We start from the raw sequence: 14,339 nt of genomic DNA, 5'->3' as shown, positions 1-14,339 counted from the left end.
ATAATTTTAGTACAGAACTTTGAGAATGGAACCATGAAAAATACAGGGCTTGAAATATGAACTTAACCAAATTTTTGTTATTGCTTTATAATGTTATAGCTTTGTTTTATGCCTGAGGTATATTGCTTTCAACTCGATGACAAAGCTAACTTTTGCATGTTTTGCTTGTTTGTGTTGGTTCTGTTCGTAATCCTTTTGATCTTGTGGTTTAATTTTTTAACCAAGCTTGAACGGTTGCTTTTCTGGTTTGTCTTTGCTCATTGTTAATTCCAATCTGTAGCTAATCTTGTTAAAGGTGGCCATGAAAATGAATTGATCTCAATATAAAATGGGTGCAGACATTTTGATTCATAATCAAATTTGATGCATTTTAATAACTTGTATTTTTCTGTTCAATCCAAAACTGATGTTAAAAAAATCTAAATAACTGTCCTAAATTACAATTTATGTACTAATTTATTTATAAGAAGTCATTTCTGGTGTATGAATAACATGGCTGAATGCAACATTTTAATTGTCTTGCTTTCAAATAAAATACAAATTATTTATCCATCAGACTGGAAATCGTACTTTTAACAGAGCAAAGCTGCTTAACGTTGGCGTGAGAGAAGCATTAAAGGATGAAGACTGGGACTGCCTGTTTCTGCATGATGTTGACCTTATTCCAGAGAATGATCACAATCTGTACATCTGCAATGAGAAATATCCCAAGCATGTATCCAGTGCTATGAATAAATTCATGTACAGGTATTCAAACACAGGAGTAACTAATTATAATGATTTACAAGAAATGTTTATTTACAGGACTTCAGATACTCAGCAAAATAAAAAATGAAAATAGAAGACTTGGCTTGCCTTTGAGCCTAACTTTACATGCAGTATATCCCTATTTAAACCTGGGCAGCTAATCCAATCCCTAGGGAAAACTCAACACAATTTATAAAGTGACAGTCCTTCAGGAGGGCAAGGCAGAGGCAAGGTCAAAACACAGACAAAGGAGGTCAGACTGCCAAACAGGTTTGCATACAGGTTAAAGTTCAATTCAAATCCGTATAATCTGAGGTCAGCAACAAACACAGTAAATTCTTTACTCCCCAGGTCACTTTTGTCACATTCACCAAGTTGACTTCTGCTTTAGCAGGAGTTAAGTGGTCTCTTTATATAGTTTAGAAAGGCTACACAGCTGATCCCCATTGCAGTGATTTCCGATGGGGATTTTCCATCAGTCTGACATGTGACTTCCTGTGGCCACCTTAGTAGGGGGGAACTCTGTCAAGAGCTGGAGAATATTATGAGGAAAGTATTGTCCTTCCAACATCACCTCTGGTGACACCATGTTGTTAACTAAATACTAAGCTGATTGACACCAAAATAAGAACTCTTTCAATGTGCCATTGCACATGTATAACTAAATTTCACAAGTGTTCAGTATCTTAAGCTATGCATATTTCATCAATCCTGACTTGAGCTTGTATTTCTTAGCCCCAGAAAATACAGCCATAGGATGGCAACTAACATTCACACCACATAAATGCCAAGCAATGACTATTTCCAACAAGGAAATCTAACCATCACCATCGCTGAACCCTCCACCATCAGCCTGGGGGTTGTGATTGTCCAGAAACTGAACTGGACTCGCTTTATAAATGATGTGGCGACAAGATCAGATCAGAGGCTAAGACTCCTGCAGTGAATAACTTGTCCCCTTGCTACCCAAAGCTTATCCACCATCTATAATGCACAAGTCAAGAGTTAGAATACTCTTGCCTGGGTGAGTACAGCATCAACAGGCTTTGAGAAGCTGAATACCATCCAGGATAAAGCAGCCCTTCCACAAACATTTGGTCTCTCCACCACCGAATGGTGGAAGCAGAATGTACCATTTACAAGATGCACTGCAGTTACTCACCAAGGCTCCTTAGGCAGCTACTACTATCTAAAAGAACGAAGGCTCACCATCCTGACTAGGAAATCTTTCACTGTTCTTTTGCTTTCATTGGGTCAAAATCCTGGAACTCCTTCCCTAAGAGCACCGGGTGTACTTTCACTACAGGTATTGCAGTGGTTCAAGAAATCAGCTCACCACCACCTCAAGGGCAATTGGGGATGGGCAATAAATGCTAGCAACACCAACATGTGTAAATGAAGGAAAAATAAATAAATATTTGTTCAAACCTCTCCCAAGTGCATATTTATATTTTTCCCCAGTTGTTGTTTCTATACCTTTGTCCAAACTGAAGTTAAATTAATGGACTTTTAATTGGTAGGAGTATCCTTAAACGTTTTCTTGAATAAGATTGTTGCTGTCAAATTTTCCCACATCTGTAGAACTTTGGAAGATTCCACTATCTCAAAGCTCATTGCAAATGACTAAATTGCTTTGCATTTTTTTTAGGTGTGTGATGCACTTGTGAATAGAATGGTCCCCGTTGGGTCAAATTGTAGGATACCTATGAAGCTTGTTATGTACCTTCAGAGAAACCATAAATATAGTTTTCAATTTAATTTGAAACTTAACTCTTTTCTAAGTGCTGCCTATTTTTTATGTTCTTTCCAGGCTTCCGTATAAGATGTATTTTGGTGGTGTATCAGCCTTGACTCCTGATCAATACTTGAGGATTAATGGTTTCCCAAACACATACTGGGGTTGGGGTGGAGAAGATGATGACATTTCTGCTAGGTAGGATTTCTTCATTAATTCTGCACATCTTATTTTTTGTAAAGTTTGTATTCCAATGGAGCCCTGCAACAATCATGAGAGTGCAGTTTTAGATTCAAGATTAACAAATGGTTAAGTGAAACTACAGGCAAAGATTTGGCCTATTATGTGCAAACAACTGATGATCACTTACAGTCTGGTCCATGAAATAAAGCCAATATTGTTCTTTCTGTACTAATATTTTGTTTGTTTTCTTTTAGATTTTATTGGTATAGGGGGTTCACTAATTCTGTTCTTGACATTGTTGTCTCTTCGGTAGTTAAATCCTAAATCAGACCACCACTTTATCTAAAGCTACAAATACTCATGAAGATTAAAGGGAACAATTTTTATAATGCCCATAGGTGTCCTCAACAACTGAAAAGGAAAAATCATGGACACTGTTAGACTAAAAGCTGCCAATAATCAGTTTGATCATGCAGTTGGAACCATTTAAGATTTGTTATCTGTAACTAGATCTTAATTTTTTTTCAACTTTTATTTAGAATTTATTTAGCAGGAATGAAGATCATTCGAACTCCCCTCTCGCTTGGACATTACAAAATGATCTCTCACAGTATGGATGTGGGTAATGAAAAAAATGAAAAAAGGTACTTTCAGTGGTTTAAATTTACGAATGAAGCTTTGCTGTAATAACTCCTGAATTTAAAAAAAACTGGAATTCTAAATCTGACTGTAGCATTTAAAATATTAATTGAGATAAAATACATGATTTTATTTTTGATAAGCAGTTTTTTTGTCTTTTTTTTTAGTTTGTGTCTATTTAGTTAGGCATTTAGAGGAAGGTGTAAGCACTGGGTGCAGATGGACATAAACAGCAATCAGTGTGGGCAAGGGAATAGTGAGGAGAAGCAAAGTAGCACAACAGTGTAATTAGATTAGACTATTTAAAGAGATGTAATATTTTGTTGAGTATCTTTGCTCTGAGTTTTTCCCATCCACTGCAACTTGTTTTTTAACATGAGATTTTGTGATGGTGCATTTTGCACTCCATTGAAGAGGCGATAATTTTTTCTAGTCATGTGAGGAGGAGCAGAGAAACAAAAAAAAGTTTACTTTTATCTTTCCTTTCACATTGGCAACCAACAGTCTGTTTCCAACTTTCAACTTCTTGTTGCTCTTTTGTGCAGCAATAGTATGATTTTTACAAACCTTCAGCCTGGACTCAAAAGTGGGCAGTACTTGTTGTCTTCCATTTTAAAATTGATTTTCTCCTTTTTTTTGTTTTGAACAAGTAAAGTACAAGTGATATTTTGCTCATCAGCAAAGGACTATGGAGCTTGGATCTAGATTTAAAGGGATTATGAAACATATAATTGATTAATTCCTGTTTGGCAAAGGGCCTCTTGCAAATCTTATTATTAATTCCAACACACCATCATGAATTATACAGTTAACAGAGCTCTGGAAAGAGTTTGCATTTTTATTTAAGCGTTTCCAAATACGGAGTGGAGTGACAATAGCTACAAAAGGAATTTGCCTAATTTGAAAGAGATATGTGAGAAAAGGCAGAATGTTCTACTTTTTATCTCCAATTAAATAACTGCATTCAGTGAGACTTGAATTTGATTCCTTCACAGATTTGACATGGTAGTAAAGGTATCCCGCTCATGGCGATCTGATGGGATGAATTCCATAGACTACAATTTGCTTCACAAGGAAGAACTTCCTTTGTATACCAACATCACCGTGGACTTTGGGAACAGTCCAAATGTGCAAGCAAAAGATGATTAACAAATTTCTGTTCCTTTAAAAGTCAACATATAGTTCAAGATGTTGTCTTAAAAGATACTGTTGCAAATACAGGTTATTGGGTATAAAGAAAATCCAAAGAAATCTACATATTAAGAACTCCACCAAACATACAAAGATACAACCAATTTGCTGTTATCTTGTACTCAAACAAAATTTCTCTGAAGTACGATTTTCAGGATTTTCCTACATCAGCACTGTTTTTATGATTATCCTTGAGTGACAAGGACAAACAATATGGGTTGAGACATTCCTTTTTTTCCTCTGTTGTCACTTTGGCATTAATAATTACAAAATACTATCAATCAAATTTAAGAACCTATGTTGTGATTTTTGGAATGAGGCCTTTAAATGGGTTATTAAACCTGTGGCAACGTGCACGGTTGACTTAATTCCATGGTGCCTGTGTTGCATCCAGTAAGATAATTCAGAGAACCAAAGGCAGTTAATTTATCTATACAAAGTTAAATCATAATGTTCTGTATAGAGAATTTAAGCCCAAAATAGTCCTCTTATTTTTCTAATTGCATATATTAAAGAATTGCCTCAGGGCTACATTTTGGCTTGAGTCTGCCATAATTTAATGAAATTAGCTCTAATTAATACTGTAATATGCTTATACAGATGAAACTAATTATATATACTTGTTCAATATGCTAGACATATTCAAACCTGCTCATTTATCAGCATTGTCTAGTTTGTATTATGGAGGCATTGCAGTCTGTTAAGTTTAAACTTAACAACCACCTTGTTCTATGGATGTTTCATTCCACAATTGCTGAGTTTTTGTTTTAAATGGGATTGCTTTGGTAGCTGTGACACATGTTGCTTGCATTTCGCCATGTATCAATTTAAACTTGATTGCTGTCAGTCTGTATCGCTGTCTGTCAGTCTGTATTGCTCTGTCTACATGTGTATATTGAGTGTGTATTTTATACATTCTACTATTCACTTTTCCAGTGGGCTATTAAATAGAACTTTGTGCTGAACACACTTGACAGTGCTGGAATAATCGTAGTCACCATTTTGATTTTGTGATGAGTTCCTGTGGGATGTATGTTTGTAGTCTTGAAATCCTCTCCATCCCATCCTTACAAACCTTTTCACAATTTCACTTATAGCCTCATTCACTATTTTTTTAATGCTTCGATTGTCTCATGATGTCTACAGTGTCCTGCGCCTGTCATGCAACAGCTGATTATTGCCTGCTTGGCCTTCAAGGGTATACCAGTATTACTTGATACTTACAGTATAGTGGCACAGTGGTTAGCACTGAAGTCTCACAGCGCTAGGGACTCACGTTCGATTCCCGGCTTAAATCATTGTTTGTGTGGGCTTCCTGCAGGTGCTCTGGTTTTCTCCCACATTCTAAAAGATCTGCTGGTTAGGTGCATTGGCAATGCTAAATTCTTCCTTGGTGTACCTGAACAGGTGCTGGAATGTGGCGAAGAGGGGACTTTAACACTGTAACAAAGTTACCGTGAATGTAAACCTACTTGTGACATTAATGAATAAACTAAAATTAGACAACAACTCTGCTAATCTTCCCCCAATCCCTTTGTGAAACATCATTTATGCTTGCAAAATGGCTGAGTTCAAGAATTCTGTATAATGAGCTGATCACACATCCACATGCTATTATGCACAGACTAAAGTGACACCTGATGAAATCACAGTTTGTTTCATAAAGCATTCATTTTCCTGCATGGAATTAAGTTTTTAATGCAATAGTTTAACTACTTTGGTTGTGCTAAACTTCCTGTAAGTGAAAGCTGAAAATAACTAAAATCTTTGACCACTTGAAATTACAGGCATGTCTTGCTCACAAATTACCTGAAGATCTGTGTTGTAGTTATCGTGTTATTATCTCAGAATAATGCAGTTAAGAGGTCTTTCAGCCCACTATGTCTGTCTCTTTATCTGGAAGAGCTATTGATTTGTACCCGTCCACTGATCTTTTCCCAAAACCCTGTAAATTTTTACTTTCTCAGTGTGAGATCCAATTCGGTTTTGAACCCAATAAGCATTCAATATCATAATTTGCTGAGTAAATAATTCTCATCTACTCTGCTTTTTTGCCATCTGTCTTAAATCTGTCATTTGGTACTGACTCACGTCACTGGAAATAGTTTCTCCTCAATTTTGAACAACATAAATTTCCCCTTGATCTTCTCTGCTTGAAGGAAAATAATCTGAGCTTTGTGTTCCTTCGGCCTCACTTATCCCTTGCACTATTTGCCCCTCCAGCCCCTCAATGTCTTGGCATCCATTCCAGATAAAAGATGTTCTTTGGAGAGTCAGTAAAGACCCTATGGGCTGAATGGCCGCCTTCTGCAATTTGTGATTCAGTGGTTCAAATGATACTTATGTTTGGTGAAAGTAATATTTATGCACAAGGGACCTGTTCTTTGCAGACAAAAGGAATCAGTCCAAGCATTGTGTGCCTTTTTTGAACTCCCTGGTGCATTCTCTGTGGCAATGCCTTGACCAATCGGCGTCAACTTGACAACCAATCAGCACCCACTTCTCAAGTGGTCTAAATGGTTATTCCCATTGAAATTTGGCATTCTTGTGTCTGTCCTATGAGTGCAAGATAAAAATTTTAGCAGAATGTGTCTCTTTTTCAGCAATATGATTAAATGCTGGGAATTCCAAGAAACCTGTTCTTTTGTTTGGCTTGGGAGGGGCTGGTGGTGAACATAGTGTTAAGATGCAAATATCAGTCAACAATTTGGTTCCATTATAACAATCAATATTTATCAATAAGCCTACATCAAACTCTGACGTAAGACCAAGAACGTATAAAATAAAAGTAGAGAAAGGTCATTTGGTCCCTTGAGCCTGCTCTACTGTAAATACAGGAAGGTCATGGCTGACCTTATTGTGGCCTTAACTCCACTTTGTTGCATGCCTCTGACTTCCTTGTAAATCAAAACACTATCTGAGCCTTGAATATATTCAATGACCCAACTGCCACTATAAAGCAAACGCTAGTAGTGGAAAGCTTTGGGAATTACAGGTCAGAATCATTCGACCCTCCTGAATTTAGCATGTGTTGTGTTTCAAAAAATGCAAGAAAAACATACCTGAGAGAGAATTAAAATTTTCGATAGGTTCTTTTTATCATTAGCCAATGTCGGATACTGATTGGTCTGTAAATTTCCGGCAAGCTTTGTTTTTTTTTAAAAAAGAATGTATGCGCAAAGTGGGAAGTACACTCTCTTTAATTTAACTCTGCTCTTTTTTTTGAAAATAGTTTAACTGATTCAAATTTTGTGATGAAAATTTATACTTTTTGATACAGTCATGCCTTTGCCTAAAAGGTATTAGCTGATGTCCAAAGCATGCTATAGGTGTATTATATAACTGGCATATGATTTTGAAAGTACACAAATGATTTATTAAATTTTATGCTAAGATTTATACTGCTGCCATTCCCTATGTGTGGTACATACATTTATCCCAATTACCTTGTATTTTATGTTAGGATGCTGATTTTTTTTTTTACTTTTTCAAAAAGTAAATGTTAAAGTCTCCTACTGTAAAATGCATATTTTAAACTAGAAGTGCTTAAATTCTGCTTTTGATTTCAAATGTGAGACTAATAGCATAAAATCAATTGTTAATAAATCATTTTATCAGATTCAAGTCATGAAAATAGGTTTTGTCTTAATGGAAAAATATCTCTCATCAATAAGTATTATTGGCTGATCCAATTTTAAGTTATTTTACACCTCAAACAGTAATCCTTTCTGGTTGTTACGCATAATCCAATCCTTGTAATACATTTCCTAGTATTCTCCTTTATTAAATGCTTTCATCTGTATAAGCTATAAATTATTAAGTCAGGTTGTATTAGATTTGATAAAAATTTGTAAACACAAATTAAATTCAGAATATATTAATTTTCTGCAATGTATATATAAATTATTTGTGTATATAGAGATTAAAGATTTGGTAATTTGCTGATGTAATTCCATGAAGACTTGTACAAAATTTGATGAAATTATTTACTGAGCTAGTTATACTTATTGAAGTACATAGGAGAGTAGTGAAACGAGGTTGAAAATTTATATTCTACAGTATGTAAGCAAATACTACTATATATAAGGCTGCAGATACAGTTTGTTTTTAAGTGTTTTAATTTACTACGTTAGTATATCTAAAGCCATTTAAGTATTAGCTATTTTTTAATCAATGTTAGATGCACTGAGTGGTCAGTGTTAGTAATTGGTAGTAACCACTCGGTCCGATAACAAACTGTCAATGGTGCTTGTAATTGAGTTGCTGTGTCTCGGTCACTGAAGCACTGAATCCGTTGTTGTTTAGTACAGGTTACTTGATTTTTCATTTAGAGTAAATGTGTTCATGTCGTTTGGAAAACCTTGTATTGAACTTTGTTACCCTGGCTTTTACATTGTGAAAGTTGATCTAATGGTCTTTTTTAAAAAAAGTTTGAACTTGACAATCCTAATACTATTCTAGGTATTTCTTTTGTACTGTTCTGTGTATTTCTTTTGTATTCATTGTCCTTGGGGAAAGCAGAAAGTACATTCAGCAGCAGTGTGTGTGTTTCTGGATCATTTTCCTACATTTAAAAATAAAATCTTGAAAGCATTTTTCAACTTCAGTTTTTTCTCTGGATTGTAACATTAATCGGGATCACCCATATTCTGTGTTTTGGGCATATCTAAATGATACTGAATGCCTGGGGACAAGGGGAAAAAAATGAGAACACATGCTGAGAAAGTTGGGGAAAAAATAAATTATGCAAAGACTTGAAGGAGATAATGTATCTCAGGAAGTACCTCCTACATTTGTATTTTTGCATAATTTTGCAGTTCACAGGCAATGCATGCAGAAAGTTTGAGTTCTACATCCAACAAGAATTATATCACAAGAAAAAAGTGGGGATCCCTGATGAGGTAAAATATAGAAGGTTACACAGAAAATTTAAAATTGCTATGTGAAAGCATTTTCTGTCAATTGCTCTGTTTCTCCTGACTTCAAGAGTCATTGGGTAGAAATTGTGAATGGTATGCTGATTCTCTTTTTTTCCCCTTCCCCGTTCCTGTACTATTGAGACCAATTGTTCCACATCTGGCACATTAAGATTAGCCAAATCAGCATGGAATTCAGAACATCCATAACTGCAGTTCTTTGTTATGAAGTGATTGGGATGAAGGAGGATCAGGTTTGGTTGTTACTGGTGGCAGAGCTTTGCTTGGTTTCAAGAGCGAGGAGGTTAGTGGCCCAGTGCAAACTCAGGATATGGAGAAGCTGAGAGCCAAGGAAGGGATAGGGCAAATTAATAGTGTGAAAAGTATTTGAATACAGATTTCTATAGATGAAGCTTTACTCTGAGGTCGACAGTGGTCGGCATTGCCCGAGGGTTCATGGCCTAGCCCACCTGGCCAAACAAGTTTCTGTACTGTAACTATCTCGAGGTAGTTGAACCTGCAGAGTGATGAGGCAGTAACCCAGACCCTGCCAAAAGCTGTTTTAACAATAACATTTGGAAAATTAAAAACTGAGGGAGTTAATCTTAGAAGAAATTAGATGCCAAGTGAGCCTGCACTTGTTAAAATCATGCCTAGGCTCTGCAGCAAACCAATGGAGAGGTCACTTCATTGTTGATGTCACAAGTGTAAAAACTGGAAGTAGCAACCCATGGATTAAAAGTTTGGCTCAATTGAAATAAGGCAATGCTTACTTCTGACAGTGGATTGTTGCATCCTATTGACAATTGCAGCCCACCTCAAGCTTGGCAGCCCCTGTCCATTGTGAACTGACCTGCCAATATTTGCCTTTCCACACATGTCAAGGGATTTTTATTTAGACAAGCAGACGGAAAGTGTGTACCCAACAAAGACATTTTCAAGCTTATAGTTGCAGTGTAAAGAATGTCATGGTATAAATAATGACACATTCTATAACAAACATATGCAAAATTACACTGGGTTAAGCAAGTTTGATATTGATATCACTTCTCTATGGGAAACCAGATTAGTCAACACAGGCTCTATGCGTAAGACTAGCAACATGTTATTGGCATAGCAATAGTGCAAAAACCACTGTAAATATGGTGTAGGCTTTGCAGTCAGCAACAAATTGCAGTCAAATGAACCACCAGTCATAACTTCTGAAAGTCTTATCGCTGTTGATGGAGGCCTGGTCAACATTGACTGGCTTATGCACTAATCTTGAGTGCTCATGTCTTGAAGGTCAGTTTTATGACTGATGTTCTGGAGAATACTTCAAGGTGGTTAGTTATTAATGGATGATTTTAATGCAAATATTGGGTCAGACAGATTCATGGTCAGTGTGCTAAGCTCATCACGGCGTGGACAAGATCAAGGATAATGGACAGTGGCTTCTTGAGTTTTGTGTGCTGAATGAACTCTGCGTCACTTTCAGGGCAAACATTGTCACAAGTTATTATGCCATCATTTCAAAACTTGGCCACTGATACCAGTTTGACCTGATCATCACCAGGAAACAATCTCTAGCTAATGTTTTCTGTACCCATACATATTGCAGTACAGACTGCAACGTTGACCATATTTCTGAAATGTAAGGACTCTGGAGATGAGAGGTGAGGAACAGCATCAATGGTAATAGCCCCAGTTTAGCATTGCTACACCTTTTGAGAGCTGCATTTTCACAGTGCTGGAGTTCCAGCTTCGGATTCGCTCTGGATCTTGAATGCAGTCTTAGGGAGAAGAAAGTGATGAGTGGGAGAGATCAGGTGGGGTGGGGGTCAGTGAGTCCAAGCATTAGCAAGAATTTGAGTCAGAGCATCAGAGGCTTCAAGTTGGAGGGTCACTAGCAAAAGGATGGGTTAAGGAGAGATAGAGCCGTGAACCAGAGGGTGAGTAGGAAGAAGGGTCTGTAACAACTAGGAGGCATTGGACTGGGGTGACTTCTTACAACTAGGAAGGCCAGAGAGTGGGATGTGGGATGAGCTGGAAGTTTGGGAAGCAGGATTGACAGCAGGAAGTGAATCTATTTTCACTTTTAAAGTAAATTTTAAAATATTTACACTGCTAAATTCCTATATTGGCAAGATACTTCAACTTACAGGGCATATTGTATTCATGGTTTTTGAGGACTTACTGTATCAGCATTTCTTGATAGCATTTGAGCAGTTGCTACTTGCTAAATGCTTACTAGGAAATGCTGATATTGATATTGTTGAAACTTTGAATTTACTGAATTCAATGTTCGATGGCACAGCAGCAATATTTGATAGAGGCTGAACCTGTGGGGCTGTGACTAGTGGTATTCCTCAAAGATCAGTGCTGGGACCTTTGCTGTTTGTAATATATAAGATTTGATTAGTAAGTTTGCAGATGACACAAAGGTTGGTGGAATTGTGGATTGCAATGAGGACTGTTGGAGGATATGGATCTGTTAGAGTCTTGGGTGGAGCGATGGCAGATGGCGTTTAATCTGGACAAATGTGAGGTAATGCATTTTGGAAGATCTAATGCAGATGGGAGATATATAGTAAATGGCAGAACCCTTAAGAGTATTGATAGGCAGAGGGATCTGGGTACACAGGTCATTCAAAGTGGCAAAGCAGGTGGAGAAGGTAGTCAAGAAGGCACACAGCATGCTGGCTTTCATTGGCCAGGGCACTGAGTTTAACAATTGGCAAGTCATGTTGCAGCTTTATAAAACCTTAGGCTGTACTTGGAATATAATTTTCAATTCTGGTCGCCACACAACCAGAAGGACATGAAGGCCTTGGAGAGGGTACAGAAAAGACTTACCAGAATGCCACTGCACCCTTGGTGAATGGCACAATTTTATATGCTCTGTAACACTTTTTTCAGCACTTTTCATTGTGGGTGTCATTTCTATTGCTCATTTAAAATTTATATTGACCTCCATTGATTCTCCTCATTGTTCACCCAGCAGACTATTTTGTTTCATATCATTCAAGGTTACTTCTATTTTGTGATACAAATCTTTGGCCTGGGGCTCTCTGTCTTGAATTAAACTTGAATCTCTGGTGCATGATTGATAGCTTAGGCTGGAAATGTAGGGCACAATTGGGGCTGAGACTGCAAATCAGATTGTAAGTTTGGGTTTCACATGCACTCAGGAGAATGGCACTGCACTTCACCTCCCCTATTTCATTTGCTTGGAATATCCAAGATGCTTTACTTATTGTGTCCAGCCCTCTGCAGAGGAATTAAATGGATTTATTGGTCCAAAAAGGAGCATCTGATTAAGTACTCTTTTTCTCAACCTCAGTGTAAACTGGATATTCATAGTATAAGAGTTTTTTTTAAATCTTCATTGCCAAATGTAAAAAGGTTTGTGCACTTTTTATGTATGGGGAAAACATAAATTGTTTATTTACAGATTTAAACTATACAGAGGCTTGCAGCCAGGAGATGACACTGAGCACACACTTACCAGGATGATTCCCCAACCTGTTCCCCGACTAGTTCTCTGGGTCACTGGATCTTAACTCTGCAGACTGATCTTTAAGGAACAATTCCCACAGTCAGTAACTCTAAAAACTGTCCTATTTGTAGCAGAAATTGATGGATGCAGATAAGCCTCGGCAGTCATCTATGTGGCCACTGAAATCCCACCAAGCAACCCAAATGAAGGCTATTGCCATTTTCGCCTGGAAAAATGATCAATCGCCATTCTGCCTGTACAAATGACTGGATCAAATACCACAATGCATTGAACACTGAATTCCGTAGTAGCAGGCAAGATTTGATTTAATTTATTGTCACATGTATTAGCATATAGTGAAAAGTATTGCTTCTTGTGTGCTATAAAGAAAAATCATTCTGTTCATAGAGGATAGAGGGGAGGAGAGGCTGCATAGTGTCACAGTCATAGCCAAGGTGTAGAGAAAGATCAACTTAATATTAGAATTAAATTAGAACCAGGGACGTAACTTCAAAATAAGAGAGAGCACATTTAGGACTGAGTTGAGGAGGAAATTCTTCACCCAAAGGGTGGTGAATCTGTGTAATTCCCTGCCCATTGAAGCAGTTGAGGCTACCTTGTTAAATGTTTTTAAGTCTAGGATAGATAAATTTTTGAACAGTAAAGGAATTAAGGGGTATGGTGAGTGGAGCTGAGTCTACAAAATAATCAGCCATGATCTTATTGAATGGCGGAGCAGGCTCTAGGGGCCAAATGGCCTACTCCTGCTCCTAGTTTTTGTGTTATATATGGTAACATTATCAGAGTTTAAAAGAGTTGGACTACTGTGTTAAAAGACAGAATTAGAGGGTATGCTGGGAACAGCTCACAAGAAGTTATAATCCACATTCCAGAGAATGAATTTATGGTGCAAATAAACAGAGACGTTAGCGGCTGAACTGCGAGGTGTGCTCACGCTAAGTCCCTATATTGCAGTGGCTAAGAACAACCGAACTAGAATAGCTCAAATTATAGCTACAAGATAAAACATTGGGTGTCCAATCTTAGTTTCTTAGCTGAGTGGAAGCAATTTTTGTTTAAGCGGACGTGAACCATTGGGTTAAAGTTTGAAATCACAACAGACTTTGCTGTACTCTCGCAGACTTTCGCAGATGGAGTAGTAAATCGCTCCCGGCTGTTGATCAAAGTTTACTGCAGAATTTCCGGTGCAAAATTCGGGAGAAGTGGATCAGAAGTCACCACAAATGAGGTCCAATGTCAATTGGTGCAAGTGGACATGCATATTGTCCACATTGACCGCTGTCTTTTTGTTCGGGTTTCTAATCGGTGAGTATTAACTGTGCCGGTACACTGATTCACAGCAACTCCCTCTAGAAAGGCACACCGATGTGTGGTGAGAGAGCCGAATATTAATTCACCCTTTTTTTGTCTCCTGCAATGCCGCCAAATA

At 37.4% G+C, this 14,339-nt stretch overlaps 2 protein-coding genes across 3 annotated transcripts in view; both read left to right on the top strand.

The window, feature by feature from the left end:
* Window positions 1-9,081, top strand: part of LOC145348925 (beta-1,4-galactosyltransferase 3-like) — a 43,591-nt gene extending 34,510 nt beyond the window's left edge. For both annotated transcript variants that reach the window (XM_080197016.1, XM_080197015.1), the window contains 4 exons: window positions 557-747; window positions 2,558-2,680; window positions 3,205-3,309; window positions 4,300-9,081. In XM_080197016.1, the coding sequence (XP_080053142.1) occupies window positions 557-747; window positions 2,558-2,680; window positions 3,205-3,309; window positions 4,300-4,453 (573 nt within the window). In that variant the 3' untranslated portion in view covers window positions 4,454-9,081. The remainder of the gene's footprint in view (window positions 1-556; window positions 748-2,557; window positions 2,681-3,204; window positions 3,310-4,299) is intronic.
* A 4,968-nt stretch (window positions 9,082-14,049) lies between these two features.
* The window catches only part of naalad2 (N-acetylated alpha-linked acidic dipeptidase 2), a 77,741-nt gene continuing 77,451 nt past the window's right edge, over window positions 14,050-14,339 (top strand). The window contains exon 1 of the mRNA XM_080197013.1: window positions 14,050-14,215. Coding sequence (XP_080053139.1) covers window positions 14,134-14,215 — 82 coding nt within the window. The 5' untranslated portion in view covers window positions 14,050-14,133. The remainder of the gene's footprint in view (window positions 14,216-14,339) is intronic.

The sequence above is a fragment of the Carcharhinus amblyrhynchos genome, chromosome 10 (assembly GCF_965287045.1).
Source record: "Carcharhinus amblyrhynchos chromosome 10, sCarAmb.v2.hapA, whole genome shotgun sequence".
Taxonomy (NCBI): Eukaryota; Metazoa; Chordata; class Chondrichthyes; order Carcharhiniformes; family Carcharhinidae; genus Carcharhinus; species Carcharhinus amblyrhynchos.
This window is presented reverse-complemented; position numbering and strand designations above follow the sequence as displayed.